This window comes from Branchiostoma lanceolatum, chromosome 3 (genome assembly GCF_035083965.1).
Source record: "Branchiostoma lanceolatum isolate klBraLanc5 chromosome 3, klBraLanc5.hap2, whole genome shotgun sequence".
NCBI lineage: Eukaryota > Metazoa > Chordata > Leptocardii > Amphioxiformes > Branchiostomatidae > Branchiostoma > Branchiostoma lanceolatum.
In genome coordinates, this window is record NC_089724.1 from 27275285 (window position 1) to 27302494 (window position 27210).

General features: G+C 39.6%; 2 protein-coding genes and 1 non-coding gene across 4 annotated transcripts in view; 1 reads left to right on the top strand and 2 right to left on the bottom strand.

The window, feature by feature from the left end:
- Window positions 1-1988, bottom strand: part of LOC136431263 (AP-2 complex subunit alpha-2-like) — a 47726-nt gene extending 45738 nt beyond the window's left edge. For both annotated transcript variants that reach the window (XM_066422589.1, XM_066422588.1), the window contains exon 1: window positions 1664-1988. In XM_066422589.1, the coding sequence (XP_066278686.1) occupies window positions 1664-1730 (67 nt within the window). In that variant the 5' untranslated portion in view covers window positions 1731-1988. The remainder of the gene's footprint in view (window positions 1-1663) is intronic.
- Window positions 1989-4282: 2294 nt separating this feature from the next.
- LOC136431905 (U6 spliceosomal RNA) lies at window positions 4283-4389 on the bottom strand. The gene has a single exon (XR_010755428.1). It is a non-coding gene; the product is annotated as a U6 spliceosomal RNA (small nuclear RNA).
- Window positions 4390-5011: 622 nt separating this feature from the next.
- LOC136429495 (doublecortin domain-containing protein 1-like) overlaps window positions 5012-27210 on the top strand; it is a 58069-nt gene continuing 35870 nt past the window's right edge. Inside the window, exons 1-12 of the mRNA XM_066419326.1 lie at window positions 5012-5185; window positions 11565-11719; window positions 20914-21168; window positions 21457-21503; window positions 21836-21960; window positions 22309-22471; window positions 22947-23052; window positions 23539-23638; window positions 24214-24307; window positions 24580-24678; window positions 25520-25680; window positions 26559-26735. Of these exons, the coding sequence (XP_066275423.1) occupies window positions 11580-11719; window positions 20914-21168; window positions 21457-21503; window positions 21836-21960; window positions 22309-22471; window positions 22947-23052; window positions 23539-23638; window positions 24214-24307; window positions 24580-24678; window positions 25520-25680; window positions 26559-26735 (1467 nt within the window). The 5' untranslated portion in view covers window positions 5012-5185; window positions 11565-11579. The remainder of the gene's footprint in view (window positions 5186-11564; window positions 11720-20913; window positions 21169-21456; window positions 21504-21835; window positions 21961-22308; window positions 22472-22946; window positions 23053-23538; window positions 23639-24213; window positions 24308-24579; window positions 24679-25519; window positions 25681-26558; window positions 26736-27210) is intronic.

Below are 27210 nucleotides of genomic sequence, written 5' to 3' on the forward strand. Positions count from 1 at the left end.
ACCCGCTTGAAATGCACCCGTTTGTTTAACTTCCAGACCTTCGTTGCCATGGCAACGGTCGCTATGACCGCTCCCTATGCTTTACTATGGGACTTAGTGTGAAAGTGCCATAGGCGCCAAAGCCGCTCACACCCCCCCCCTTTTCTGCCGTAACTATCCCTATTCCTAACAAAAACCTACCCAGAACGTTACAACATGAACTGCTGATCACTTTTAATCAGAAAAAAGCAGCCAGAAGTGTGAATTTGGCCGTATAATGAACCCAACAAATGGCCCTCCTATAGGCCTTGTACGGGGCCTGCCCCAATGCTAGGTGCCGAAGTGCAAAGTTGGCGATATCTCAGCAACCGTTTGAAAGTGTGGTTAAAAAATTGGCAGAGTTTTACATCTTGACTAGTTCTGTTGTATGATCGAAAGAAAACCCAAGGTCAAGTTGGTTCAAGGTCGCAGAACACAGTTTTTATCCGCGACCCCCGGGGTCCATGACGCGGCCTAGAAAATAGTGCGGCCGAAACTCTCGAAGACTGGGTAGAAAGCTACATGTGAGAGGCATCCATGTGTAAACTGTGCTGTGTGGTGTAGAAATATGTCGGCTTGTAGACCGTAGGATTTGGATAGTGGGCCTTTTCAGCTTTGTGTATAAATGCGCCATCTTGTGCAACCGCCTCACGTGGTCAGTCGGTGCAGTTCAGTGACCTCTCGCAGAGCGCTGTTTCAAAGTGGGCGTGAGGAGCCGATACGCCGACAGGATTTTTTGGTTTTCTAGTTATTTGTAGGTTGTACCCTGAACTCAAACATATTCGTTTTTCGTATTTCTCAAGTGCACCGCGCTATATTTTTTACCGCGTCGAAGCTAGTCACCTTGGGGCCCTTAACTATAGAAATCCCCATAGGCCGGAAACTGTGTTCTGCTACCTTAAACGTTTCACAACAGAAAATACACCTTTTATACGTGTACAGAGTCTACAACTTGAAAAATATTGACATGACACCATGGTGTAACCAAAACATGTGGCGTTTCCGGTTGATTTTTTTACTAAAAAGACTTAAACAGGAAGCGGTTGAAACTCTTTTGCTTTCTCATTTTCCCGGCACCGTTACAAGGATAAACCATTTACATCTTATCTAAACCTAATTATCTGGCTAAAACAGCAAAGCAGTAACAGTGTGTGGTATCCACATCTTCGTATGATAAAGTATAACGCCTTATCTGAACCCAAGCGAAGGTAAATAGTGGTGGGAAAGAGAGATTTATATGGGCAAATTTTTGGGGAGGGGCGGCAAATATTTCGTGTGTCAGTCGTGTGACAACTTGGCACAAATCAATGACACTTTCCGATACGGTGAAATCGCTGGACTTTCCTCTTGATCATGTTTTACGGCACACAAGCAAGTATTTTTCAGCAGATCTATACTAGCACGTGTGTGATTGTAAAAAGAAACACAGAAAAGGGAGGCTACAAACGTGTACAATTTACAAACTGTTTGAACGTCCCCCCTCCCCACACACTCAGGGTGGTACCGGATCATCCGTTCGCCATAAACGTACAACTACACGACCTTTCGACCCAGCAAACTACGCAGCACGGATCATAAGACCTGAGAGAAACGATAATCTAAAGGAACATGAAGGTTTGAAGGAGTAAAATAGAGTTGTACTCACAGTTTCTGATGTCGGAGATGAAGACGGCCAGGCCGCGCATGGCGTCTCCCTTCGCCACGGTGGGCATGATCTCGGTCCCCCTGGCGAACGATCGGAACTCGCTGGCGAGCTGAAACCAACGTCACAAGGAGGTTCAGAAGGGGAATCAAACGTTGGTACACAGTCACAGGAGTTGTGTAGGTTCCTACGGGGGAGATGAGGGGTCTCTGTACGGTGGAAGTGGGGTGGATTTGCGCGTGAATGTCGGCGAGTGGCACGTCAGAGTCAGAAAATGGCCGCCATGTCCGCTCTTGGCCAGAACGAGGCTGCCTACCCACCCCCTTCTCACGTGACGGCGCGGCGGGACGGAGCGACGCACAGCGGACACATTTAGTATTGCAGTTTCACATAAAAATTGCACTGCCTAAGGAAATGAACTGTAGAAAACCTATTTCCCTACTTCACACATTTAAGTGCTGTAAAAAAATTCATATTCCTAATGCGACTAGACAAACCTCCCATTGAAAAACACGTCTGTTCTTTTATATCTACTATAACTGAAAAGCGAGGAGAAGTAGAATTTATCTAATAATAGTCATATTCTTTTATATCCGTTAACAGTACTTGTATTTTGTTTTGTTGTGACTTATACTTAGCCAAGTGTGGCAGAAATGTGCAATAAAGGTCCTCATTCATTCATTCATAGCCTTCCTATGGCATCATGGATAACAGAATTCGGCAAAATTTGGGTGAATACTTGAGAAGGAAAGTCTGTCCGTGCGGATCGGGATCGGCGCGGGTTCGAATCCCGGGAGCGGCGTACTCGCCCCTTTGGTTTTTTTACACCATTTTCACAAACTGCGCGGGCAAAATGCAAATGAAACCCTCTGGTGGCCAAACTGAAACTCCCTTGGCAAATTATTGTCCCCATAGCCGGCGTAGTTAGTCTGCAACTGGTCAGGGTCCGACTCAGGGACATTACGCATTTGTCTGGTAGACACTAAAAAAGTTATTGCACTGCGAAATAACATAAGCCTCTGATGAAATACGATTTCTGAACAACAACAAAAAGAAGAATTTGGCCAAAGGGGGTGAATAATTTCACAGAGGTACGTTAGCCCGCCATCCATAGAGTCAAGTCAAAGTCAAGTCAAGTCAAGTCAAAGCCTAAGTCAAAGAGTTACACAATTGCTCTTTTTTATTAGGTAAGAAAAGGTGTCTGGTAAAAACTGAAATAAGACAATCATATCACACGATTCTTATCACCACGGTTTCTTCTTATTTCTCCCTCTGAATGAATTCAAGCAAAATACCAAGGAATAGATTGCCCCCGGACCACCTCGGATATGGTGACGTGATAGAAGAGACGCCTACTGGCGATTGACGGGACTACAGCTAGTACGAGATGACTTTTTTTCCTCAAGCATATTCAATTCTTTTACCGAACTCCGTGGAGATATGAATTCTGTTTGCTGTTTTCTCGATTTATCACGTCAGAATTGGAAATGAATGGAACAAGAACTGTATTTAGATGATTAACTGTTAATTGTATAAATACAGTTTTTCTGTGCACAATGCAAACTTTGAGAGAGTTGCAAGACAAATGTGATGTGACTTGTGAGCTATAAGTTATGATATTGGACACAACCGATAGACCGAGGCAGAGGAGCTTTCATTTATATGGAAACAATGTCAAACCATGATGACAAAACTACTGTCAGACCAGCCTCTCTTTATAAGTTAGTCTAGGAAGGCTTGAAATACTTGTTTTTGCAAAATATCTTTTCATAATAGCGAGCTCATATTCTAATTGCTTATTAATTGCAAGTTCTTCACTTCTTTTTAGCAATACGATATTTTTTTCTGAGAAATGCAGGTGGGTACCACTGAAAACGATTTATTTACATGGTTTTCGTGGTGACCTGTGTAGGATCTAGGAACATGTATGTATAACTGACACTTGTAGCAATCCATTTTTAGTGAAAATAGATTGCGGTATATACGTAATGGCTAAAAAAATGAATGCTTGACTGAATGCTGAAGTAGATATTGTCGGACGAGAGCAAGTTTATAACAACCCGGCCGATCAAAATGCAAAACAAAGCTGTCCTTTGATTGGCCAGTTTGTTCTGAAGCCAGAATATGACGATGTTTAGTGCACTACTGCCGTGATTGCGGGTAGAAAAAAAGATAATAATTATATGATTGTATTAAAGAGGAAAGATTGTGTCTTGGAGTAATCCAAGACACAATCTTTCCTCTTTAATACAATAATATAATTTTCTTGGAGTAAAAATGTAACAATAGCAGACTACTTAAACCGGCGATCCCTTTATGCTAGAGAGTAGACAGATATAGATAGAGGCACATGGACCTGGCACGAAAGACACTTAGCGGTGGATTATTATAGTGCAGGCAGACAATTCACTTCCGCGAAGGGAAAAGCATGTTTTTCCCTTAATACGCGCTGTTTAATTCAAGTAAATCTTTTCAATGGATCTTGCTATAAAATAGTAAGACGAAAGATCGAAAATCAGGTCCCCCAATGTTGGAGGGACTTCAGGAGCGTAAATTTGCGATATTGATACAAAAATGCACCTGTCGAGGCTCAGGGCGATTTTTTTGGACGAAAAATATTTAAAAAATATGGAACGCTTCACGAATTTGCGTGTCATCCTTGCGCAGGGGCCATGCTAATCTTCTCTGTATCGTTCCAATTTTAACATATGTGTTGCCGAGGCGAACACGATAATAGTGGGAATCGAACCCATATATATAAGACGCAAGTTGTTGTCTAATTCCGCCCGTGGTAGGCCTCCCAAAACTGATCAATGACACATTTTTCCGATCACGTTGCAGGAATGCAACAGTTTAGTTAACTCCTGCCTTCCAATATATTAAGACACTTAATATTACCGTTCTTAAGGGCCCAAATTTGAAAAGTCATGCCTTAATGCCCAGCTAAACCATTTTACTTGTTCACTTGCGTAGCTGTGGCGTGCTATTGCCAGATAAATGTGCGTACACGCGACGTCACGCATGGATCAGATGACGCCCTGTAGCTGCGTTTGAACAGGTGACATCTGGCGAGGCCGCCCTGCTTAACAGCCCCCCTGGGACTGGGCCCTTTTAAAACTGGCCGTAGACAATAAAATCGCACATAAAACGGTTAAAAACGGCTTATTATAACAAAATAGGCGCTTAAGATGAAATCTGCATTTTCAAGTGCACTCCCTAGCTTTAAAAGTGCCCTTAAGAGAGCACACGGCACCTTAAGACGAGGCGAAAACGTCAATTTTCGGTGAACCCAAAAGTCTACGCACTTCTGCTACATCTCGCCAGATGTCGCCACTGTACGGTAAAGTTTACAGGGTGACGTCATTACCAAGGAGACGTATTGAAACATGGCGGCCGCCTGGTTGGTGATTTGATACCCACAACAACACTTCGACCCGCCTTTTTGTCTTTCCAGATAACCGTTCGTCAAATCTTTCAGGACCTATGCTCGGAATAGACACTAGTTAACCAGGAGACATAATTGAGGTAAGTGAAATTGTTAAGTTTCGTTTTTGCGAGGCGGTTTTCCTCGTGTGTTCGCCGTGTTTTGGTCCTGCACACAAAGCTCGGAGAAAATATGTCGAACAAGTGGGGAGGGGGGCGTAGTGCAATACCTCATCTTTTTAAACGTATTTCATGATTAACTGCATCTGATATGACATATGAAAATATGTATGCTTGTGGATAGTTAGAAATCGTTGCGTCTGCGATTTTTGTTTTGTTAAAGTTTGGAATTACGCCCAGGTTTAGTTTTGTTCGTTTTCCCAAGGAAGGTGAAATATTGCTGTAATGATTAATAGCACCAATTATGTTCTAATTACACATTAATTCGAACATCATCAATGGCTGTCAATCCAAAATACCGGACTAGCTGCTGTTGCCTCACAAAAATACACAACTCTCAAATTATGATTATTAGTTTGTTTAAAAAGTCACAAATGGCTGTACACAATATACTCATTTGTAAGCTACGTAATTTATTGGCCATATAAAGCCTGGGCAAGACACCAAGAGCGAAGTAATTAACTCCTTTTCCTTGTTTTAATTTTTTGTGCATCTCCTGCACAAATGAAGAAGTCTGTCTCTAAATTCAGTGTGTCTTCTTTAGAATACATGTAGCTGTATATCATTTCGTGATGACCTATAGATTTTGCATGCTAAAGCTTTCATTCTAGACCAATCTCTCTACAAATCTGGTCTCTTAAATCACTCTCTTAACACCCTCGTACTAATTGGCCAAAGTTAGGGAGGGGTCCCATAAGCTGAAGTGTCATTTGTTTGCATGTCCTGTGCTCATATATTTCTTAGTCGAAAGATAAAACCCCAGCTTTCTGTAGTTCAGACCAGTGGCTTTGCTTGATCCAGGGGTACTTCAAGGATGGTAATTTAGAAAACCAGTCTGACCTGAGATTAGCGCTTACATTTGAACAGCTGCCTGTGTCTCCTAATACACACCCTGGGTTCCTTTAACTTTTAAAAGTTTAACAATCCCTGCAGTGTACAATGACCCCGTTCACACTAAGTCGCGCAGGTCGCATTCGGGCCAAGTCGCCCGGAGTCGCAAACCTTCACACCAGGGGTCGAACGAGCGCTAGTTGTAAAATCGCGTCTAACAGCCAAGTCAAATCAAGCTACATTCCTTGTAAGTTGTAGTTTGATCAATGACGGACACGTAATTCGATTGTTACCACTCTTCCTGTTGTGTTCGATGACCTTCTTGTACTTCATCTTTCACCTTTAATAGTGCGACATATTGCTTCCATGTTTTCGCGTACCCCTTTTTTTCCAACTCAGCCGCCACTTCAGCGTACACACTCTGGTTTCGGTGGGATCCCTTGAGTTTCTTCTGAATCCCCACATCCCCGAAGATGGCCATCAGTACATGCTTTTTCGTCATTCCATACGCCAAAATAGCCGCCCGATTCTGCCATATTTCCGCCGCATTCCGCGTAATATTCCAACAAGCTAGGACGTGTGGGTCAGTAGAAAAGTAAGCACAAGATTGACAAGAAAGGTGTCCATGATTTGTTGAAATTTTCACATTGTGTTTCACTTGATGGAAACGAACCTGTCTTACATTTCAAATGTACATGTATGTTCAACTTCAAGATAATTTTCTAGAAGATGAACACAAAACATCAAGTCTCTGAATAAAAAGTAAAAGCATTATAAAGACTATCCCAAATCATCTAAATGTAACTGCAATACGCTTCATATCTCGGTTTGGTTGTTTTGCCTCAGGGTACATTCACAATATTTACATGTACCTGCTAGGTTACCTGACTAGGACCTGCTTCTTAGAAGTCAGAGTCTGTGTTCTTATCAGTTTGATTGGACAGGTCATTAATTCACACGATGTGTAATTGGAAAGAAATACAGAATGAGCCAACTTTAATGCTAAAATCCCACATGGCTTTTAGATACAGATTTATTAATAAATTTCTTAACCACAGATGGCACAGAAGAATTGCTATGAGGTTTGTCATATCCTATAAGCTGAAAATGACAGCTTAGGCCACACCAATTTAATTTCTTGGCTAACAGATTTTTTTTTTTAATATTAGCACGAGGACATCATTAAAACAGAAAGCTGGGGTGAAAACTTGCACCTGACCCTGTTCACTCCCTGAAGCTGTGTGCACAAAAGTACAAACTTTCCTCTGAGATTCTGTTTGTATGTTGATTTTCAAATCTAGCATTTTTTCAAAAATTCCGTTAACCAAGAAATCAAATTGTTGTGGCCTAAGCTGAAAATTACAGCTTAGGTTGTTGAGATATACAAAGTAATATTGTGGCCATTCAACTGTACTTTACGCCCGCAGGGGATGCAATTATGAAAGAAGTTGTTTAATATTGTCATGGAAACATTACAGTGACTCAAGTCATTTCAGAAGGAGATTCAAATCCTACAGTCTCAAGTCTTTCCTTTATAGAAGTCCGGTGAAGTTGAACCATGTATGTATCAGACAACAATGACATGTACACACTGACACAAAGAGTTCTACTGCTTCTAGGCGTTGTCGCATGTGCACGTTGTCTAGATACCGAGTCAGCTCAGTCAACGTTACGCCACGAACGGAGCTCATTACCATAGGACTATGTAAATACCGTTGAGAACAGAATTGAATTTCATTGAGTTGAAAATCTCACGTTAAACAAAGATACACACTCAGGTACACTAACAAGACATGTAAAATTTCGCCACGGTGAGTCCTATGATATGGAATTGAGTGTCGAAAGAATGATTCTTTCAGGAAAGACGTAAAGTTTTGAGAGATTTAAGTTAATGTCAACTTTAAAAAGAACACATGCTCAAAAGCTAAGCTCTCTGATTTAGACATAAGTCCTCTACCTAACCACTTGAGTTCGTTCTGAAAAAGAATTCCATGATCTTTATTGGTATTTTGGTAAACATGCAATTAAGTTTTTTGTTGCCAATAGCGTGCCATAACAATGCCCTTCTTGTAATGTTTATAAAAGGCGGGGTACCACTGCTAACAGCCATGTCCATATTTGCACAGCCTCACTTGACGTTTTAATGGATTTAACGTCCCCAACTTTTCACTCGGAAGTCATGGGCACTGCTTAATGTGGGACATTAAGTGTGGTCGGAACAATGGAATTTACAGCATGTACTGTGATACACATTCTTGGCACGGCTACTAAATGTAGTTACGTCAAACTGATCATGAGATGGACTGAAGCCTGAAAGTACTCTCACCTCTCAAATAAACGTACCGGTACGTTTATTTTTTTTCGCCAATAGTTCCACCCTGTACTTTCTTATTCTAGACGGTACGTTTATTATTTTTTGAAAAATTGAGGCTTTGCAAATCAGGAATCCCTCTAAAATCGTAAGTTAAGGTTTTTCTGCCCATATTTCCCAGGTATTTTTGCTCGTAATTCGCTATTTTTCGGCCTACCGGCGTTGATTTTCTCGCCGCTTTGACGGCCTTGTGAAAAGTATCCTGGCGGCACTCGTAACATATCGGTCGATATCGCTATGACGCTACAGAGTAAACCGGAAAATAAGACGCGACATTGACATTTTAAAATACAATTTTCATATAAATAACTTTGATAGTCTCTGTTTACATCGTAAACCAAAGCACGCTGATCAAAAACGTGTGGAGTAGGGTGCTCGCCTACACAGGGAATAATAATTTCCTGACCACTATATCCGTAGTATCGGCAGCGCGGCGGAAGAATTATTTGTTCGCAGAAGACATGTAACACGTTAAAACAACAATCATAACTTAACTTCCCTTGTGATATGTGTTTTGAGGCCACAAAATCTCTAAAACGGCAGAAATATGTCCGATATGATTCGGTAAACAACAGCGCGAAATCGCGAAACATGGCCGCCACTCTCAGGCATGGCGACAGTAAAACTAGCAGCATATTGCGTAGTGCGGATACCGATCTTTAAAATGATACCGTAAACGCATGGGAAATATTATATTTTTGGGCAACGATAGACACACAGCGCCATATTTATTTTCAGAGGGTTCATTTTTTTAAATAATCGTAAGATTTTCCCAATTTTGGCGGTTCATCGTGGGTTTCTAGTGTCAACACGTAATGGGTAACTTCTTAGTATGTGCGGTCTGTGACGTTGAGCTACTTTTACAGTCGATCTCTATTCAATATTGTGGGATTTACCGCGGGAACTCGAAATCCGAGCGTCTCACTTTGTTTTCGACGCTATGGAGCAAAAGTTTATAGACATATTTCTTCTGTGGAAGGACTGTGTTCATATTTGTGTTTTTTTGTGGTTGATGTCTTTAGAAAATATGACCAGGTACATTTAACTTTTAAAGTACTCTGATGATTTTTGTTATATGTCACTGATTGTCGGTCATAATAAAATGATATAACAATTTTCTTTGATCACTTGCTTCAAGTTCCAAGTAGAAAAAGCATGTATCATGTACATTTTCACTTGTTGAATTTGAAAGCACCGTGGCCCCCGGTTAGGGGTCATAGCGGGGAACCTATGCCCAATTTTTCAATATTACTATTATATTTTACGAAGAGGCGAGGAAGATCATCATGATTTGAACAAGCTATGGACAGTTATTCTGTTCAATATCTATATACTTAATAGGTATGGCATAATTGACTAAATATAAGTTACCTACCTGCTTATTATCTTATTTCCCTCTGACAGTGACAGTTGTACATGTATGGACACAGTTTACCTAGCCTCGACTGTCGATTTTTGAAATTTTCCGGGGGGTACTTTTATTCCAGGGGGTACTTATATTACGTTTTGAAAATTTGTCCGGGGGGTACTTCTATTCCAGGGGGTACTTCTATTTGAGAGGTGAGAGTACCCCAGAGTCTGTGTACCGGCTACTGAAGAAACATTCTTTTAACAAAACGTCTTCGAAAAGGCAGCAGTAAAAAGGCGCACTAATCACGAGGTTATGTGTATACTTGAAAAACCTGAAGAAGTGTGTGAGAAGTGTAAAAAATACATACATGTTAGTCCCACATTTTGGTTTCTTTGAGATGCAAAAGGTAAAAATCTATTCTCAATAACTAAACTATGACAGGCGGAAATGAAAGCAAGTACATGTGTCTCCACTACATTGTATTTGTCATATAATTATGATGAAGACTTATATAAATAATGAAAAGTCAAAGCTGGTAAATACTGGATTGTCTCTCATGTCCTCATCCTTCCAACTTTCCTTTGAACATATTATAAACTATGACATACATGTAGATCGTGACATGATATATCAACCTGTACTCTGAAGTTCTCTGGCTACCAAATTATGATTATCATATTAATGTATATTAAACATTTACTCTACTGTACATTCAAAAACAAGTTTTTACATTAGCAGCTGAAATGGTGTCCCCAAGACATTAAATAGTGTCTTAAGTCATCTAGAGTCTTTTCTTCATGTTACACTTTTTAAAGTGTAACATGAAGAAATACTGACAATTGTACAGTGATGACTGCATGTACAGGTCATGATGATAGTGATCCCCACCGACCCCAAACCAAAGTTTGTCTCTGTTGCCCCCGTTGCTATGACCGATAAGTATGTCATTAAACATTTACATGTCCATGGCCAAGATCAAAGTGAACAGCAGATCGTGAGGTACATGAATAATTGTCTTCCATTGCTACCCTTTGGTTTAAAGCATGTTATATTTTGTTATTCAAGTATATTTTGTTATTATCAGGTCAATTGTAAGGGCATATGTTAAGAGTTTTGACAAATCATCATGATAGGGTGAAATTTCATGGCTGATAGATTATCAGGGAAAATTGTCCTTGTACAATGTATTATCATACTGATTATAATAGGTGACATTAAGTATGGCTTAAGATAACATGATTCATAGAGTCCAATTTGAAAATGGCCTTGTGTTTTTGCTGCCAAAATTAAAGGCAATTTATTATAAAGTAAAAGGATACTCAAGCAAGACTAGTATGTATACTAGGTAACACATTTTTCTGTCTCATGATCTTCGATCTTTCAGACCCTTGTACATGTACATGTAGTGCCCAGACATGTACATTATAGGCCAGGGAAGCAAGTTCCCTTGCTGTTTCTGTAGCAAGGTATATTTTTACAGGGTCTTGGAAGTTGGAGGGGTATAGCTCTTCCCCCCTTAAGGTGCTTGCGGCACCTCCTTGAACATGGGACATTTTACATCCCTTTCGAAAGACAGTGCAGCCCCAGAGATGTCCTGCAAAGGATTCGAACCAGGGTCCCCCAGTTACTACATGTAACTAAATGGAACCATGAGCTCAACTGTGAGGCTGCTACCAGTTACGCCACAGGGACAACATCATCGAAATACATTGTACATGAGAAGTAACATATTTTGTTTCTCCCCACAGTAGACTGTTGCAGCCATGTCGAAGCGCGAGAGAGACAAGCCCAAGTCCCTGTCATCGCACAAACTGGGCCGTTCTGCGAGCGGGAACGTCAGTTACGAGGATCTGATCGTGGCACAGTATCTGGACGAGATTAGGAAGGCGACCAAGGACAAGGGGTGAGTAGATATTAAAAAAGAGAAAATAGTTTGCATGGTAACGCAACCCCGCTGCTTCGCAATCTGGATCAAATTTCGTGGATCCTGGGACCCGAGTTTGCTCCTAGGGTTGACTCCAGCTCGGACATGTTGTAAGGCATTGCATTCGTCATTTCAGATGGTGACGTAAAGCCGGCGGCCCCGTGTATGAGGGAGCTTCGGGCAAAAGCCTCGATCAAGTGTCAAACCTCTGCACGTAAAAGAACCCAACACACTTGTCGAGAAGAGAAGGGGTGACCCGGTGTGCTTGGTCAAACACGCGAGCCGTAGCAAAGCCGCATTGCACTACCACTACATGTTGTAGCTATACTTGAAAAAGCACCATGCTTCAGCTCAATTGAGGATGACTGCTTTACCTTAAAAGAGTGCCTGTGTCAAGTTATTACGTAACACAGTAAAAATGTTTAATGTGGAATTCCAATTGCTCTAGGGGGAAAAAGAAGGATTGTAAATTTTCACCATTAGTATATTTTTAAAAGATGATGCAGAGTACCTGAGCAAAACATTTGCATCACATGTTACCTGTTCTACCTGGTACATTGTCATTGCAAAACATACATGTACTACTACCACATGCGTCCATGATGTACTCATCTATACATGAAGCTGTCTGGCACATGTATTATACATTGTTTGATGGCATCAAGACAAGTGAGGGGTTTGTTTTAAGCCACAGTCTGAGGAATAACTACATACAGTAGAAGTATTACATGGTTTGAACCATTGAGGCAAACAGGAATCTACAAAATGAAATTTTGCTCGTCTAAATTACTTAAACAACAAATTCCCAAGGTCCCTTGTCATCTTCTTTGTCCGCCAGCACGAACGATGTATCTTGGTTGGTCTTTGCTTGTAGCCTCCACTTGATGTGCCTATTACACTTGTGTCTTTACAACTTGCATGAAATGTCTATCTAATGCCTATAATTTATATAAACTTAAGGTAAAGGTCCCATAGCCATTTGAAGGCTGTAGGGCGGCGAGTTGTTATCCACTATACGTCTAGGGCACGGCATTGGAAGGTGGAACCCAAACCTCTCCTTCCACCGCCTTTGACCTCCCCAACCGAAGTTAGGTACCCATTTTTACACCTGGGTTCAGTGACCATCTAACTAGAAACGCCAGGAATCAAACCTTTCAACCTTACATCTGCTTACCTAGCCACTCTGCCATTCGACACCATTATAGTAGTTTTGCAGCAGTGACAAGGGTGGACAGCTTTATATTTTACATACATATTTTACGTACATGTAAAGTGCTTGCAGGAACCATGCATATGTACAGAATAGTCAAATATGAATTCCTTACAATTCACATTATGTTCACATTGCCTGCCTCAGTTGGGCAAGGTTTTGATGGAAAATGATAAATAAGTCTGGCAATTTTTATCTGCACATATTCATATTGCCACAACTCGACGGTAATTCTTAAGCACAAAGGAAAGAAGAAAATCAATTTTGACATCATTATACAGGGTCATATTCACAAGGTCATCCACATGTATATCCTCATCAACACCCACAATTTGTCATAATCATACATAATTAAGTTTCTCTAATTAAGTACATTGTATAGGTAGACAAACTCAGGTTTGTTTGTTACAGATTTAGTACAAGTAATATTTATACTGACATCTAATATAGTACTGGACTGATTACAAATGACAAATTACTGAAAATTGAATCATCCCTCATGTACAAACACATGTAAGCAATATAATTTTGTAAACACAGAGAAACTTATCTGAAAACATTTCAGCAGTGTTATGAATTAACGAATAATGATAATAATAAATTTGATGGCTTGGCAATCACAGTATAGTGTATGGTAACAGCTACATGTATTAAACAACAGACAGGGCTCGAAATACAATTGACCAACTTTCAATTTGCAAGCAATTTTCAAGATTTGCAAGTAAAAACAATTTTCAATTTTGCAAGTTGAAAATGCTAGTGGATCGTGTAAGCACATACCCGGTTGCGCTGTGCAAAATAGTGACAAAGTGACAGTTGCTAGAGGAGAAATTAGTCTCTGACTACTAAACAATAAAGGCTACATAAGTAAATCTGTACTTAGATGTTTAGTCTTCTAATTTTGCTATAAAAGTTGCTATGTCAGGCTGAGTATGTACGTATACATTTTGTATGTACAGCAAAAGCAGTTATATGTACATACCGACTATAATATGGCAAAAAAAAATTTCAAATTGCATGTAAAATTTTTGCCAACTTGCAATTTTGCATGTAACCCCAAAAAAGTATTTCGAGCCATGACAATACTACAAGGCTATTATCTACATTTGTACCCTACATAATGATAAGACTTAAAAGAACTACTGGTAATCCCTTAGAGACTATTACCTATCATGGCAGTGTAAAGTTCAATCATTGACATATAATTGAGAAAATTGATCATGATTCACTGACTGAGTGTAATAACAGTAACAGTGATGTCAGTGCCAATATGACTTGAATGTAAACCACACATTGAGAGCGCTCATTGAAACTGCAATTTGTACATAATTGAGAGCACAATGCAATTACATACATCTCATGTTTGTGCGTTACCATAATTGTGCTTTCCATTTGGTATGAATTTCTTTCCATGAGCGTTCCATGAGTGTGTCTGGATTCAAGTGTATTTATTGCCAAGTATCTTTTTAACTATATGTTGGCTGGAAAGACAGAGTTGTCAGAGTCAGGAAATTCCTTTTCCATTCTTGACGTGTGTAGGATGGGGATAAGTTGTAACCAATGCAAGATAAGGCCACACTAATTTAATTTTTTGGTTAACGTTTTTTTTTTTAATTTTTGCAAAATCATGAAAACAGAAGGCTGGAGTGAAAACTTGCACCTGACCCTGTTCACTCCCTGAAATTGTGTGCACCAAAGTACAAACTTTCCTCTGAGATTCTGCTTTCCTGTCGATTTTCCAATCCAGCATATTTTTTAAAAATTCCATTAACCAAGAAATTAAAATGATGTGGCAGAATGTAACTAAATAGACTAGCAGTTAATGAACCCAGTTACCATTTTGACAATCAAGATCATTGCTACAAGATACCAACATAGGAAATAGAAACAACATGCAACTAGCATCTGTAAAATAGCAGGTCGTTCCATTTTACACAACTCACAAAAATTCCTTCACAACGTCACAATAATATCAAGACTTAGTACACAAAAAATGAAAGATAAAGTGTCGCCTCTTTTTGTTCTCACCATAGTCATAACCAGTTTATTACCTAAAAAGGTGGCAAATCCTTTCATTTTATGTACATGGTAAATCCTCTCACATTTTATGTACTTGAATGCTCCAAGTGACATTGAATTTGAGTCATTTTAGTGGCAAGGTGAAATACAGAACATCGGTGATGACTCCTGTTGGAATAAGTCGGTGCCTGCAAGCTTGTGATAAGCCAGATACTGTATATGGCTGCATAGCCACACATCTCATACACATCATACACAAACTTCTATACTAACTGTTATATGTCAATATATTTTACAAAACAATGGCCATATATATATACAAATTGCACACAGTACAATCATGACTATATGATAAGGTATTGCAGTATAGATCATCTTTATCCAAATTTCAGTTGTTCATTTGATACTGGTGATCCCTTATAGGCCACACCAATTTATTTTCTTAGTTAACGGAATAAACGAAAATTTAAAAAAATGCTAGATTGGAAAAACAACATGAAAACAGAATTTCAGAGGAAAGTTTGTACTTTGGTGCACAGTATCAGGGAGTGAACAGGGTCAGGTGCAAGTTTAATTTTCACCCTAGCCTTCTGTTTTCATGACTTTTTAAAAAATCTGTTAACCAAGAAATTAAATTGGTGTAGCCTTAGTGCTTTAGATACCTAACCTAAAAGTAATACTGCAATGAATAAAAACGCATTCTCTAAAAGACGTAGATTCAACAAAATGTCTAGAATTTGTTTCTAGAACAGCTTGGTTTACATTAGATTTGAAATAGTACTCTGAATATCTGTACAAAATTCATAACATGAATCGTACTGTTTGCATATTTACATTGATTTACAACAAGGCAACTTTTCCCCAACATCTGTAGTATTTGCCACCATAAAAGCACTCAGATGATGGCATATGCATAATTTTTTATACAGTATGAAATGCCAGGCCTGTTCAGTGTACATGTGTGCGTGTGAGTTGATGTAGATGAACGTTTGTTTCATTGTGCATTCCTTCGGGACTGGAATGTCAGCTGGCATAAAGGTCATTGAAAGATTCCTATTCATTCACATATCACGCCTCAACGGCAGTTTACTAATCAGTACCGACATCATTTTCCACACGTACCAACTGTATGCGCGTGTAATATAAATGAGATACGGTTTCAGCAGTGTTTTTCTACTCATTTATTCCCCATTTTGAACATTACGTCAAGAGAGGAAGGAAAAAAAATCAATATGGCAGTGGTACCATGGCAGCGTGACCTCTAATAAAAGATGGCCCCTCGCAGAGGTCTCACTACAGCTGATAGTTTTGTAATCTAATCAAAGCTGAGAGATAGACAGGAAGGGAAACCACTGAGGGATGCCCTTGTCTTGGTGCTGAAGTCTCGACTGTTGTTAACCCAGACTTGTGGACAGAAAGCTGCACAAGAGAGGGTATTTGAAGGACATTCTAAGGAGAGAGAGAGAGAGGGAGAGAGGTTTACCTCTGTAGCCATTTTGGCTGGAGGATCCTGGGAGTGGTGGAACATGCTGGTGATCTTCTCCTTACTTTCGGAGAGCATCTCGCTCATGGCCTTGGGGAGCGGTGACTTCGGGCGCGGGTGCGGGGACTTCGGAGGCTCCATGGCGGCTCAGACTCTCCGTGTAGCACCGGGGGGATCCCCTCGCGACCACAGTGGGCTTCAGATTGGGGAGGAATGTTCCGTGATTAGCATGCGTGGTAATTAATTTCCCCGGTACGGTTGGGTTAGGGCTGGTCCCAGGTGACAATGGGAACACGCTGTGCAGTTGACACACGCCGCCGACGGACGTGCAAGCAACGAAATCACGGTACAACCGACGACACAGCCCGCCCACACTAAACACCGTGTCGCGCCGTGTTATGGTGAATCATGTGTTTCCACTTAATCCCGGGGAATATATTATGTAGAGAGAGAAGGGTGCACCACAGAGATAACGGCAGAGGTAGTTTGGGATTCAGAAGTAGTGTGTTTTTGATGTGGAACTCTACCCGTTAGATCACAGGTTACGGGTTTTACATAGGGCTCGGTGGAATTCCAATGAAATGCAAAAACGTGCGAGGAAACGACCCCTGTATGACACGTTCCATCATTCCTCGTTGTAGGTGTCAAACTTGCAGGGACATTTCAAACTAGGGCCGCACCATTTTTGTCTACCGGGGGAGATGCTGTGAATTTAATTATTTCTTTTCCTTGACGTTTACTTTAATCATTACTGAATAATAAAACTGATTTGGTGTTGTCTATGTTTGTATAATATTATGTGATGCGCTACTTGAAGTATCTGCTTTATAAATACTGTGGAAAGATAACGATTGTGGAAAGAGACAAGAATAGAATTTATGACACTCAGTGATTGTGAATTCATTTCCACGTGACAGGAGTCTTTTCAGTGCATTTTCTCTTGGCATGAATATTTTATAAGGCGTTAAATTGACAGGGTACCTTTGAATTATCATCAGATGTATATTCCAAATTGTGTGATGGGGGGCTTAGGGAAGGTTCAGTAATACCATAGATGGGGGAAGACTAGATCTTTATAAAATTTCTTGCAATATTAATTAAGTCTTTCAGAATGAAAAAATAAAAAGTGTAAATTGTTTTAAATTTGTATTCATTAAGTAAGATATATCAGCACACTTTAATTTTTCAAATTTTTTCAATTTTCTTTATTATTTTGAGAAGAAAAATTGGTTTAATCAGTAGTGCCAAGGACGTTTTTGGGGAAAAAAATCTATCGCATTTGCACTTTCAGTGCCGCATTAGTCATCTATTTTTTCATAGTTGAACAGTCCAAACTCTAGAAGTATTTCATGATCATCAGTATCAGTATCTGAATTATCTAAATCCTTCCAGTTTCACTGACAGACATTTCAAAATTGTCCAAAAATATTGAAAGGAAAGCATTTTAGTTATCCTGTAGTTTAAGGCTCATGGCAAGACTACCCTTTTCAATCATCACGTGGATGATCCCTACAGCAGAAGCGTGACTGTGAACAGCTGATAATGACACACCGCCCACGTCCAAGCAGGAGAGAGATCAAGAGACACACACCTTCCTCCGCAGGAGTGCTTCATACATTTGCGTCATGATTATGACTACATCATGTACATGACTGTGCTACAGTAATTATTGTAGGCTGTGCACAGATGTGGTCACAAATATCGTGACTTTTTAATCATTTAAGATGCCCCTAGAATTCACAATATACTGATAATATCTTTATTCATATAAATTTCATCCAAGGTACATTTTGTAAAAGTATTAGATATGGGTCCACTACCAAAAAACCAGGAAAACAATTCAGGCAGAGTTACTGTAAATGCATTTAAGTTTGCATGGTTTTTATTTCGCTCCAAGGCAAAAATGGAGTGTTCGCAGTGGTTTTAAGTTTGCGGCAGCGCTATAGTATTGGACAAAATGTTTGCAGTGGTTTTAAGTTCACGGTGAAACGGTCACCGCGAAAACCCTGAACATAAAACAACCGCAAACATTTCTGCATTTACGGTACTAGGGGAGAAGTGATCTTAGATCTAACACAGGTTCAAAATGCCTGCGAGGTGCTAGTGGTAACAAAAGCAGAAAATATTTTTGCCTTTTCACATACAACATGTACATGTACATGCCAGTAGGGGGTTATGTACATGTATTCAGTGGCTACAGTTACTGTAGATTCTATTTAGTGTAAATACGGTTGTGGGGATTGTTTCACACTGGCGTGTGGCTGCCAGTCGTTTCTTGTGAATACCAGGGCAAAAACATAGTACACAAAAGAAACACTCCAATCTACAACTGTGTTTTTTTTTTCTGGATGTAAAATGTAAATCAGAACTCATAATTCACCAATTTTTGCAAGTATTGTAAGTATTGTAACAGCTTTCATCTCCTAAATTGTGGCAAAAATTGAAGATTGTGCAACAATATATCAGCTTCAATTTGACCCTGAATACTGTGAGTCATATTCTACATTTTCATATTTATAACTGAAAAAAAGTAAGTTTCTGAAATGAGATGAAGTCAAACTCCAAATGACCCATTTTTAGCACTAGCCATTTTAATAGGCTTTTATATTGACAGTAGTTTGACAGGTGATACTCTTGCAAGACAAGTCAAATTTACATAGAGCATTAGATGCCTTATATCACGTTTCAAAACTATCTTCACGACAATAGAGGCAACAGCAATCAAAGGATAACTGTTATAGTCTCCATTGCTCGTGCCCTAATTCCTACCAACTGTGTAAGGGAATCCAGCCTATTAAGGCTTCCTATCACTCTCCCGGCCTTTTTCACACCTTAAGTCGTGCGTGAAAAGGCAGTGTAAAGCATACTGTTCACCATTGTGCGGCGTGAAAGGTGCGCTATCGTCTTACCTGCTACCGGTCGTGTTGACCACGGCGCACGTTGCAAGATAAACAGTTTCCTTCCTTGCGACCTACCAGAATCGCCTGTTATCGTAACGTCTCACTTTTACTCGCTGTTGTTTCAAAACTTTCTCTTCCACGCATCATGGGGGTTACGTAGCAAAACGGACTTCTGCTTTTATAGATATGGAAAAATTTGTGAAATTGAGCAAGGGGTAAGTACTAGTGTTTGCTTGGTTGAGTGGAAAACATTAATAGGCATTGTAAAACGCCTTCCTGTTTTGTGGTGGCCCTAACTTGCTTAAGTGCTTTTCTTCTTTTGAATTCAGTGAAGCAGTAAATGTAACACTAGTGTAACAGTTGTACGGTCCTCTGGACCGATTAATATGTGACGTTGTATTTTGATGTACAATAAACCTGGAGCATTCATGTCAGGATTCAGGAATTTTCGCCCAACTAACAAAAAAGTCAAAAACTACCATAGGCCCAAAATACTTGATAAAATTTTGAAACAGTCAGACGTTTCAGACAGCCTCCGCTATCTTTCGTCAGTGACTAAGGAAAGATCTGCCAGAACTAGGTTTTATACCAAAACTCTGAATAGATATGTTAATGAAGTGAAGACAATTCAAAACTAATAGTTACAATATGCAACGCAAGGTAATGGCTACATAAGCACTTAACAGATAAAATTTCGAAACAGTTGGATGTTTCAGACAGTGCTGTCTTCTGTCAGTGACAGTCACGTCTTTCTAGTCCCTGACGAAAGATAGAGGATGTTACCTGAAACGTCTTACAGTTTCTGAATTCCATCCAGTTGCTTGAGAAACTGTTACCTTGCATATCTTATTACCTGGATGTCTAACCTTCATTGACTTACGAGATTATACTGCGTTGCTCTGAGTTTTATTTAGATCCATAATTAGCCTCATAAGAGGCTATTTTTCCTGTGGTCTACACATTCGTATTTACATTATTAAAACATGCAAAGGCATGAAAATACCGAAACTAATGATTAGCCCCACTCGATTTTAACACTATATCAAAAACTTATGCTAGCCCTTATTGTATTGTATTATTGATCAGGATGTTGTTAAGTTTTATTCTATTCTTCTATTTTGTATTATGTTTAATAGTTGTTGCCATACTTTAATTTTGTACCATGTATTATTCTATACTTCAATTTTGTATTATGTTTAATAGTTGTTGCCATACTTTAATTTTGTACCATGTATTATTCTATACTTCAATTTTGTATTATGTTTAATAGTTGTTGCCATACTTTAATTTTGTACTGTGTACAACTGTCGTGCAATAAAGTTCTCTGTACAAAGTGACAGTAGAGAACAAAGATAGCATAGTTCCTTAAAAGCAATGCTATGTAATATGATTTCTGTGTTGGTTGTACAATTTATCTAAAAAGAAATATTCCTCTCATGATCAGATCCACGCACACCCCATCACATACAAAATGACAATAGAGAACAAAAATAACATAGTTCCTTAAAAGCAATGCTATGTAAATTGTAATATGTCTAAAAAGAATTAATGTTCCTTCCAGATCCACCCACACCCCATCCCCCTACCTACAGCAGCTGTTGAATGGAGGCATACGCTACGCGCAGGGGACCGGCCCAGTCAAGGGGCCCGCACGGCCGATGTCAGCGACGGTACACGGCCGCTCAGCGTCACGGGAACGGTCCAGGATCGACGCCAAGTTCATCGCGGATCCGGCCGCGTTCGAAGCTGAACAGAAAACCGCAAAGGAAAAGAGAAAAAGGCCGTCAAGTGCTCCTGCTGCAAGAAATAGAGCCAGGTGGGACAGAAAAGCAATGCTATTATTTGCCTAATAAAATCATGCGAACTTTGAAGTGGATGTTGGATAAAGTGTGGTATCTAGTTGTTGTAATGTCTACATTTCAAGCAAGAAAGAGAGTCAGTTATGCCACTGAGTTCAAACAATATTGCCCTTTTTTCTGAGTTGTCACAATATGAGGTTGAAATAGTTTGGAGTATTACATTTACATACAGCTAGTTTTGTAAATATAGTTTGCCCGGAGAACTACATCTTTGTATAAAATATTTGTATTCTTCTTTACTTCAGGTCAAATTCCTTCTCCTCGTATGCACCACAATCTTCTGCAAGGACAGGTGAGACAGATGTCAATCAATGTACAGATAAAATAAAGCTAGACCTTTGAATCAGTTTACCAGAAATTTTTTCCCTACACAGAAATCTTGTGTATAGTACTACGTAACCGTACTTGTGAATTTTTAATTCTGCAGTTCAGTAGCTAACGCCAGATGTACATTATCTAGGTCTATATAATTTTTATGTATAAACTAATTCCCTAACTTTCACAAGACTACTTTAACAAATATTATATTCAAAGTTAATAGAACTAGTAGAGGAAGCATTCTCATACTGAAGATTCCTTGAATGCATACATTTTGTGGATAAAGACACTTGTGCAATATTGCAGGGAGCTCAACAGGTGCCAAGATCAAACCCCTGTACAAGAAGCAGCCCAAAGTCATCACAGTCACAGCCTTCAAGAACGGGGGAAGGGATGTCTTCACTAGGGTCACTGCACCAACTATCAAGGAGGTATTAAAAGATCAATAAACTGATTGTACCACATTTGCTTGTAATGTTGAATATGTCATTAGAAAATGGAAAATATGATATTTCCTAGCTAGATGATGAATACCAGACTTGAAGCTAATAAGAAATGTAAAGCTCAACAGCCCATCATATCATACAGACAATCTCTAAAGGCATCAAATAATTTTATCTTTGGTCAAAGGAGAAAGAGTGTGTCATCATTGGTCGCGCATAGTAAAATGGTCTAACTTGTACATCATCATTGCTCAAAGGAGCAATAATGTGTCATGATTGGAACACAATTGGTCTTTCACATGGTCATACATGTATTTCTAAACTGCTATTCTTCAGCTTCTGGAAATGTGCACCATCAAGTTGAGCCTGCTGTCCGCCGCTCGTCGCGTGTTCCTGTCGGACGGTCGTGAGGCGTTCACGCCCAAGGACATCCCCCGCGAGGCCGAAGTGTTCATTTCACAGGGGGAGCCTTACAAGGACCCATACAAACCTGTCAAAAGTAAAGAATATATTTTTATTGGAAAAGAATGAATAACACCACTTTAAAATAATGGTTATGCCAATGCAATGCCTTTTCAAATTCAAATGCCATTTATTTTTCTTATACCTGCTTGCTGAAAAAAGCCTTATTTATAAGCCAAAACTATGTTACTTCTAAAATAAATGTTGATGACTGCAAATAGAAGGAAGGAAGTATATGCAGAAGAAAGTTCAGTTTTGCAAAAGGATAGAGGATGAGGATTGAGTGACTGAGTAGATAACTACTAGTCATAGTCTTCTACAACTGTTACAGAACCCATGTGTGTGTAATATTTTGTCTATTTTCCTTTAGAAGAAAGTTTGCTTATTGTTTATTCAAAGTTCAAGTAAAGTTGTTGGAGTTGATGTGATCAAGTAAAGTTGTTGCAGTTGATGTGACCCTAAATGTTAAAATAGATTTCTTGACTGTAACTTGTGTATAATTAAATTCTCAGCCCAAGAGCAGCTGAAACGTGGTGCCATGTGGACCATGAACGGGATCCTTCTTCCACAGGACGTCAAGAGGGGCAAGACTAAGATGTCTCTTTCCAAGAGACTCAAGTAAGTTCTTGTCAGCTTTCTCCAAATCTAAGAATGTTCATCATAATTACGCAAGATAACAATTACTTTAGCTGCAACTTCTATAATGGCAATATTGTTTTTTGTTACGTTATTATTGTGATACATTATTAGTAAGTGGTTGATATGTTTTTAGATTTTGATATCAGAGATACCTGAAAAACAGGCTTGTTGCAACATGTCTGTGAGTATTTTTCCCTGTATAAATGAATAAATAAAAAATGAAATAGACAACAGCTGAGGATATATCCAGTGGGTAAAATAACTATTATTTTGCATATCTTATTACCTGGATGTCTAACCTTCATCAACATATTCTTTGTAATTACATTGTACTCCATAATGATACACAAAGCTTGACTAAACTATGATGAGATTAACAATCATACATTCCCTACTACAATTGTATAGCTAAAACAAAGAGATGAAGATAGAGAAAAGAGATAGACCTTTTTTTGTTGTTGACAGAACTCTTGTGGAGAAGAGAAGACATAGGATCCTGATCTTTCTCAACGGACAGGGGGTCAAAGGCCAGGAGGTGGTGGCCTCCCTGGATGCACTTCAACAGGTGAATATCATTTTCAACTCCATGGCATGTATTAACTTTTCATATAACAGCCCAAAATTACTACTAGGCATACAAACAATGTATATATACACGCTCAGATATCTGAGTGACACTGCAGTAATTGCTTATAACAAGCACAACAGAAGAAATAGATGAATTTGAACCATTATTATATATAACATTCAAAATGGCCATGGTATCATCATAGAGGGGATTTTGCTCACAAATTGTGTATGTCATGGCACACGTCCGTAAAAAATGGAACGCGTTCGAACAAGTTCGAACAACGTTCCCCAAACCCGAAGGAAGCAGGTGTTCGATTATAATCTGACTGATGTACGACAGGTAAGTACAAAATAAGACGTTTTTCTTTGTATTAGACACATCTGAGGAAGGAGAATAGCGACCAACATTATATAGCAATTTACATGTATCTGGAAATGGATGCGCGCTAGCTGTGACTGTTTGGAAGCAAAATCCATGACAATACCAGTTTCTGTGGTTCAAATTTGTGTATACCAGGTCTTCAGGGTATACTAAAAGTAAACTTTGTTTTCCCCTGTCCACCTCCCCAGTTCCTGGATGGCTGCACAGGCTGCATGAGTCTGAGTTCTCCTGCCCGGGTTCTGTATGACTGGAGCGGGAAGGAGATTGTAGATCTCAACGAAGGTAAGGCTGCATGGAAGTTGACTTTTCCACTCACATAACAGGTCAGAGTATTAACACAAAAGTTCATCTGAGTGTGTGTTTGTGTGGATACATTACATTCTGTGTAACTTAGACGCTTGTAGTGCATAGTGGCACATAAGGTAGCAAGTTATCTTGCTGTTTCAGTAGCAGGGTATATTTCTCGACAGGGTCGAGGGGTTAATTGCCCTTCTTTTTATCAACAGCTCAAGGTGATTTCAATCTCATTAATGTCTAATCCTTTTCCCCCCCAGCTGACCCCCTAGACAAGGTTCTCCAGACGGCGACCACACCAGTCCTGGGGCCACTCTGGGTCTCCAAGGGGGAGGGCTTCAGTCCTGCAGGGGTTGAAGGTCAGTAGGTTTTACTTCATTAAGGTGGCCAGTTTACAAATTTTTATAGGATGATGATACAAGATAAACAATGTTTTTAATACTGTGTTTTTTGAATCCAGTGTTACCAATTGTTGGAATAATGTGAAGAAATTAAGATTTAACTGTTTTGCTACATGTATACTTGTAATAGCCTGAAGCAAAATCTCGTCTAATCCTTGTATTGTCTGAAGTCAGAATAAGTTTGAGCAGAAGCTTTCCAATAGGAAGTTTGATATCTTCCCAATGTGTCTCTTTTTTAATCACGGATTCGGTTTAAGTCAACTCCATAATCTGATAACATGTAAGTTCCTTAAAGTTTGAGACCTCTTTGCAGGAAAACACATTCTAGCCTGAGCATTAGGGGTGGATACCGGTTCGGCTTAATAAGGTCCAAGTCCAAGTTTAGGTCCAGAGATTTAGGTTCAGGTCCGGACCTGAACCTGGACCTGATCCTTTCCAGTTGATCTTTTGTTTTATTAGACCAGTATCAAGCATAAGAATTAACACTGACACGCACGACTATAAAAGTTTCTTGGTGAGAAGACTTTCAAGATAAACCAGTGTTTGATATTTGAATGTTGCACTTATTTTAAATGCCTTTTTTGTCAGAGGGGAGACTCAAAACACTAATTTCATCAAACAAAATAGAAAATAGTCTTGTACTTTGTTCAGTTTCTTTTGGACTCAGGTTTTTGGCGTTCAGTTTTTTTTTACTCGGTTCTTGGATGTTATAAAGGTCCGAATCAGGTCCAGCGAACCGGTATCCACCCGTACTGAGCAATTGCTAATGGATTAGAGGTCTTGTTGTTTCCTCCTGCAGTGTACATCCAGGATGTTCTCCAGAACCTGCGGCCGAAGCTTCGGGCGGCTAAAGACTACAAGTCTCAGCTGCAGCTTGCCGCAGCCGGGCGGACGGGGGAGGTGGACAGGGTGGAACTACTGTCCATGGACAAGACTGAGATCAAAAACGCGCTCAATGAGGTATGTAGACCATGGTCTTTTGATCAGCATTTGTAAATTGTTATCGATATTTGGAAGTCATAACTGTCATAGCACAATTGAGGCCTAGTAAAACTAGTATTTGTCTTTATTGGATGTATAATGTCTGTCATGTGATACTAAACTTTTCTCTGTTTAATGCAAAGAAGGGACACAGATCTTGAGCTTCTTTCAAGCTGTAGATTAACCATACATGACTTGTATTCTTATTACATTACACTTCCATTTCGTACAGTCATATAGTTATTTGCAGTAGTGCCAGTTTGATAAATGTTCATTAGTTGGCCAAATGTTCATTAGTTGGCCAAGACTGATTCCACAAATTATACACATTGTTTTGTACATTTTGTACTGTCACACAATCACCCCGACCAATCAAACCACGTGAATCGCATTGAAACTCAGATTTGTATCAGCCATTTCCTGACAAATCCCTTTCTAACTTGGGTTAACGACTACATCTGACCGAACAAACTCGCCAGTGAGATGGTGGAAGGTGTCAGCTTTCCAAAAGATGTTTTCAGATTGACAATTTTGGCACTTTGGAAGTGATTGAAAGCGACCGCGATTTAACATTTAGGGAAAAGTAGTAGAAACTATTTTTTTCTAAACGTTAAATTGCGGTCGCTTTCAATCACTTCCAAAGTGCCAAAATTGCCAACCTGAAAACATTTTTGGAAAGCTGACACCTTCCACCATCTCACTGGCGAGTTTGTTTTGTCAGATATAGTTGTTAATGCAGGTTAGAAAGGGATTTGTCGGGAAATGGCTGATACGAATCTGAGTTTCAATGTGATTCACGTGGTTTGATTGGTCGGGGTGACAATGAAACAAATTATAACAAACTCTGTGCCCTCCAGACTGATGAGTTGATAAGAGACTTGAGCGGAACCGTCACGAAGTACAAGGAGCAACTGAAGGTTCTTGAGCCGAGGGTGCTTGAGGAGCGGGACACCGGGCACGAGTACAAGATGAAGCATATCAAGAGTCTGGAGTCTACAGACAGGCTTGTGGGAAGACAAGGACTAAGACTTAAGGTACGCTAATCTACATATTATTAAAGAACTACCAAATAACAGTTACTCATTGACAAGCCGTTGTATCTGTATATGTATCTATATAGCCGGGTACAACCGCCATTAGGCGTAACACACCAGCTTTGCAGGCACGCGGCGCGGCAGCAACTGGTTATATTACACCAAACGGTCTGTTACACCTAGTCTTTGCATATCTGACTGCAACCGTTCTTTAAAGCTACTTAGTGAAGATGCTCCTATAGTACTTGGTGACAACGAGTTCCATTCTACTATGGTTCTGGGAAAATACGAATTTTTGAACACATCAATCCTTGGCTGATAACTCTGGTACTTAAAGGCATGATTATTTCTAGTCCTCTTCTGAGCTGGCATTAGATACTTATCAGTTGGTACGTCCACAAGTTTATTAGTCATTGGATGAAATATTGAAATTTTATACAGTTGCCTGTGAGTAACTGTCATTTGGCGTATCGTC